This window comes from Otolemur garnettii, unplaced genomic scaffold, assembly GCF_000181295.1.
Source record: "Otolemur garnettii isolate 467f Iridium unplaced genomic scaffold, OtoGar3 scaffold00092, whole genome shotgun sequence".
Taxonomy (NCBI): domain Eukaryota; kingdom Metazoa; phylum Chordata; class Mammalia; order Primates; family Galagidae; genus Otolemur; species Otolemur garnettii.
The window spans coordinates 6,295,625-6,300,072 of NW_003852487.1; the positions used below are offsets into that span (position 1 = coordinate 6,295,625).

The window sequence follows — 4,448 nt, forward strand, 5'->3', positions numbered from 1 at the left end:
GGGCTCAAGCGAGTCTCCTGCCTCCACCTCCCAAGTAGCTGGGACCACAGGCACCCGCCACAATGCCTGGCTATTTTTTTTTTGGTTGCAGCCGTCATTGTTGTTTGGCGGGCCAGGGCTGGATTTGAACCTGCCACCTTAGGTGTAGGTGGCTGGCACCTTAGCCACTTGAGCCACAGGCGCTGAGCCTTTTTTTTTTTCTTTTAAAGAGACGGAGTCTCACTTTGTTGCCCTTGGTAGAGTGCTGTGGCATCACAGCTCACAGCAACCTCCAGCTCATGGTCTTACGCGATTCTCTTGCCTCAGCCTCCTGAGTAGCTGGGACTACTGGTGCCTGCCAGAAGGCCTGGCTATTTTTTTTGTTGCATTTTGGCCAGGGCTGGGTTCGAACCTGCCACTCTTGATATATGGGGCAGGTGCCCTACTCACTGAGCCACAGGCGCTGCCTAAATAAGGATCTTGAGTTAATGCATAAATATATTCAAGGTTAAGTACCTGGAGTCATTTATACTTTAATATTGGAGACCTACTATGCAAACTTCTGCAAGTGGTTTTAGAAACAGTTGTATCTAGGTTCAGCCCTGCCAGTGGTGAAAGAAGCACAGAGACTGAAGTCTAGGATGAGAAATAACCCAGCCCAGTTAGCCACCTGTTCTGCCTCCCTTTCCTGTGGGACAGAGAGAGTGTTCCTGGCACACACTGCACAAGAGGCTGTAACAGCCAATCCCAGGGCTCTTGATAGACACTTCTATTCATAGTTCTCAAGAAATGCTGGAATCATTAGGATGTGTACTTCTGAAAGAGCAGGCACATTAGTCCTGATTATATAGGTATGCAAACTGTGCATCCGCTGCAAACTCCTTCCCAACTTACCACTACTTTCCCCATTATATTTTCGACAATTCCTGAACATAGTCTTCATGTCATTTACAAACTCCTCCTTGGTACAGTATAAGCCTCCATTCAGTTTTTTCTCCATGCTTGAAATATCCATGGGGACCTAAACAAGACATATAACTTCATTGAAATATGAAGAAAGAGACAAACATCTCCTAGTCCATACAAGGCAAAGGAATCATGACAGCATGAGCTGCTCAAGAGCCTGGTATATATTCAGCAATGCTAAGCCTCATGAACAACACAGAAAGAAAGAAACAAAGAACAAAACCCAAGGAATATACGTATGCTATGGAAAGTATAACTGCAAAGACAGCCTCTACCTTAATAATCTGATAATAGTTAGGGGCGTAAGATTCATCCACAGGTTCCAAAAAGGGCCAGGAATCCTTGTGAGCCTTCACCACATCTAGAACTGAGAACCAAAGAAGAGAACTTAACACTCTGGCACAGGATTACTCCTATCAGAAACATAATAGCTGAGTGAGAACCCACCTTTATACATGGCAGTGAAATCATCATCCAGCTCAAAGCTGTAAATCATAAAATAAGAAATTAATAGTTAACTCTGACCACTATGTCTTCTTAGCTCTTTTAGGTTAATCACAGACACATTGCTGACTAATACTGGGAATAGTCCTAATATTAGTAATTTTTTTAAAGCCAAGTCTGTAACCCTCATAAAACTCTAAAAAAAATGAGGAACAGTATGCCTCAACAAAAAGGGGTTATCAGTTCCTTTATGTGTAAAATGATGGGTTTGGTCAGAAGATCCAAACTTCATCATTCTATAACATTAGTTATTTCATGAGTCTATTAGTTATTTAGAGCCTATTTTCTTTTGACTTAGCCAAGCTTTACTTTACTCTCATTTTTTGTGATCTAAATAATACTAATCAAAAAAAGGCACATAATATAACAAGCTTGTGAACACTGAATATTTACTTGCCTCTTTTTAGTAAGGAGTAAAAACATACAACACATAGTAACATACTAAGAAGTAATTTTATTTCTAAAAGGTAAACTGCTATTCACATTTCCAAGTGAAAATTTTACATAACAATCATTAAATTAAAGGACTGTGGAAAGAAGAGCTGCTTTCGTGTGTGATGGCAAGAGTGTCAGAGGGCAGGGCAGGAGATACTTGGCGAGTGCATGCATAGCAGACAGGGCACTAGAGGCAACAGTAGTCCAGTACCTACCTCAGTAACCTGCTACGTTTTCTCACTTTTCAAGTGGTGATAACTACCATACAGGGTGGTCAAAAGGATTAAATGAAAAACATGCTCAGCAGTCCCTGAGTGCTTAATAAACAGCACCAGCTACTACTGTTATTAAATACTCACAGGTCCTTGGTCTTTTTCTCTTCCCTCATGGGGGAATTGGGGTCCAGATGGGAAAGTTCTGGAGGTAGCTCCTTCCCTTGTGCCAGGAGCCATGCCCTTTCTTCCCTGAGCTTTCTTCTTTTAGCACGATCTATAGTGAATACACAAGATGATGGCCTAAGTTGAGTAAACTCTGGATGATTACACGTGCCTTAATCATTGTCAGAGAAGGAAGACAGACCGACCACCGAAGCTGTATTATGTTTGCTCCCTTTGCTCCCCTTTTTTGTTAATTATGATGTTTCTATAGGTGGAATGCTTCATGAAAAGTATGAACTAGTGGGGACTTGTTTCCTCATCCTGAGTTTAAGTTAGGGGATGAGGGTGCAGAGGCAGCCATGTTGCAGGGAGGAGGGGAGGAAGCAAGGCAGAAGAAAGAAAAAAGAAAAATGGAAGGAGAAAAAGAGAGGCCTTTTGTCTCTTTCAAAAAGGAAAAATCCATTTTTTATGTGCAGACTCAGCCTAAACACACACAGGATTTACACATACACCCAAGCCTTCAAGCTTCTGCATTTCCTAAGGTGTCCATGCACACCACCTGTCTGCGCTCCATTTACCCCACTGTGGGAAATAGGCCCCTACTGGCAGTGGTAGTGAGAAGTTTGACTGGAAACAAGGGAAAGATGTCAGCTAGATCTGGTGAAGAGCTGGAAGGCAGGGATGATATTTTTTTTTTTTTTTTTTTTTGAGACAGAGCCTCAAGCTGTCCCCCTGGGTAGAGAGCGTGGCATTACAGCTCACAGCAACCTCCAACTCCTGGGCTCAAGCGAGTCTCCTGCCTCCGCCTCCCAAGTAGCTGGGACCACAGGCACCCACCACAACGCCCGGCTATTTTTTTTTTGGTTGCAGCCATCATTGTTGTTTGGCGGGTCCGGGCTGGGGATTCGAACCCGCCACCTTAGGTGTACGTGGCTGGCGCCTTAGCCGGTTGAGCTATAGGCGCCGAGCCTGGGGATGATATTTTTTGGCTCACAGCCATAGCCATGAGAAACACACTTGGCATTCCATTCCTGGCCTGATGGGGGCACTTACCGCTTGCAAGAACAAGGAGGTTAGGAGCAAAAAGTAGAGGCAGTGAGATGAACAAAACCACTATCAGACAGCAAGGCACAAAAATGGAAGTGAGGAGAAGCCAGGACAGATCCTCTATTCTCTTTCTGACTCCATTCTCTAAGGGATAAGTTCCATGCCTGCCCACTGCTATGAGCACCACATGATTCTGCACAGTGCTCTGTCACGGTCCTGCTGACTTCTATTTCTGTACCTAAATTATTTACAGTAACCTGATCTCCTTTAATTAATCAAAAGCATTTTATTATCACCAAATTTTCATATCCTTTTTTCTGGGGGAAAAAGAACAATTTCAAATTTTAAATGTAAATTAATGAATAATCATATCCACCAGACTGCCAAATCATAAACAGTTTGTCTCAGTTACACCAATACAGCATTCAATTTATGATCGGTCCTTAGCTTAACAATCCATTGACTAAATGATTTCACAATTTTGTAACCAATATGCTTAATAACATTTTTTGGGGGGGGGCCGAGGCTGAGTTTGAACTCACCACCTCTGGCATATGGGGCTGGTGCTCTACCCTTTTGAGCCACAGGCGCCATCCATGCCTAATAACATTTTAAAAACCATGTCTTCTGAAGCATGTTGCTCTAGGACACAGACCCAGCAGCAGAATTACCACATAGTTTCTCTATGTACTTTGCATTCACCAGTAATTAGGATGCTACTGAGTAGTTTCAAAGAGTGCTATCCAAAGGGTTACATCTACTCTTTTTTATATTATCTACTCTTAAATAGAAATTTCAGTTACTTCATAGTCAGTATGATAAAATTTCTGCATTTTGCCCAACTGATGGGTGTAACATAGAATTGTGATGTTTTCATTTGGGTTTTCCTTATTGGAATGATATTGAACATGACTGTCATGATTTCTGGACATTTAGTTGCTCTCCTGTAAATTTTCCACTTATATACACTTTGCCTGGTTTTTATATTACTATATATTGTTAGAGTTCATACTGATTTGGGGAACTACTATCTGGATAAGTCTTTGATTATATACTAAATTATTTTCCTTCACTTCATGGTTTGTCTTTTCACTTTGTTTACGGTGTGTCTTTGTCATAACTGAGTTTTTTTTTTTTTTT

General features: G+C 41.9%; 1 protein-coding gene across 1 annotated transcript in view; it reads right to left on the bottom strand.

The window, feature by feature from the left end:
* The window catches only part of LOC100963003 (cat eye syndrome critical region protein 2), a 63,300-nt gene that overhangs the window by 7,580 nt on the left and 51,272 nt on the right, over positions 1-4,448 (bottom strand). Inside the window, exons 9-12 of the mRNA XM_023516535.1 lie at positions 2,244-2,373; positions 1,393-1,430; positions 1,221-1,312; positions 874-1,000 (exon numbers count right to left, since the gene is read on the bottom strand). Of these exons, the coding sequence (XP_023372303.1) occupies positions 874-1,000; positions 1,221-1,312; positions 1,393-1,430; positions 2,244-2,373 (387 nt within the window). The remainder of the gene's footprint in view (positions 1-873; positions 1,001-1,220; positions 1,313-1,392; positions 1,431-2,243; positions 2,374-4,448) is intronic.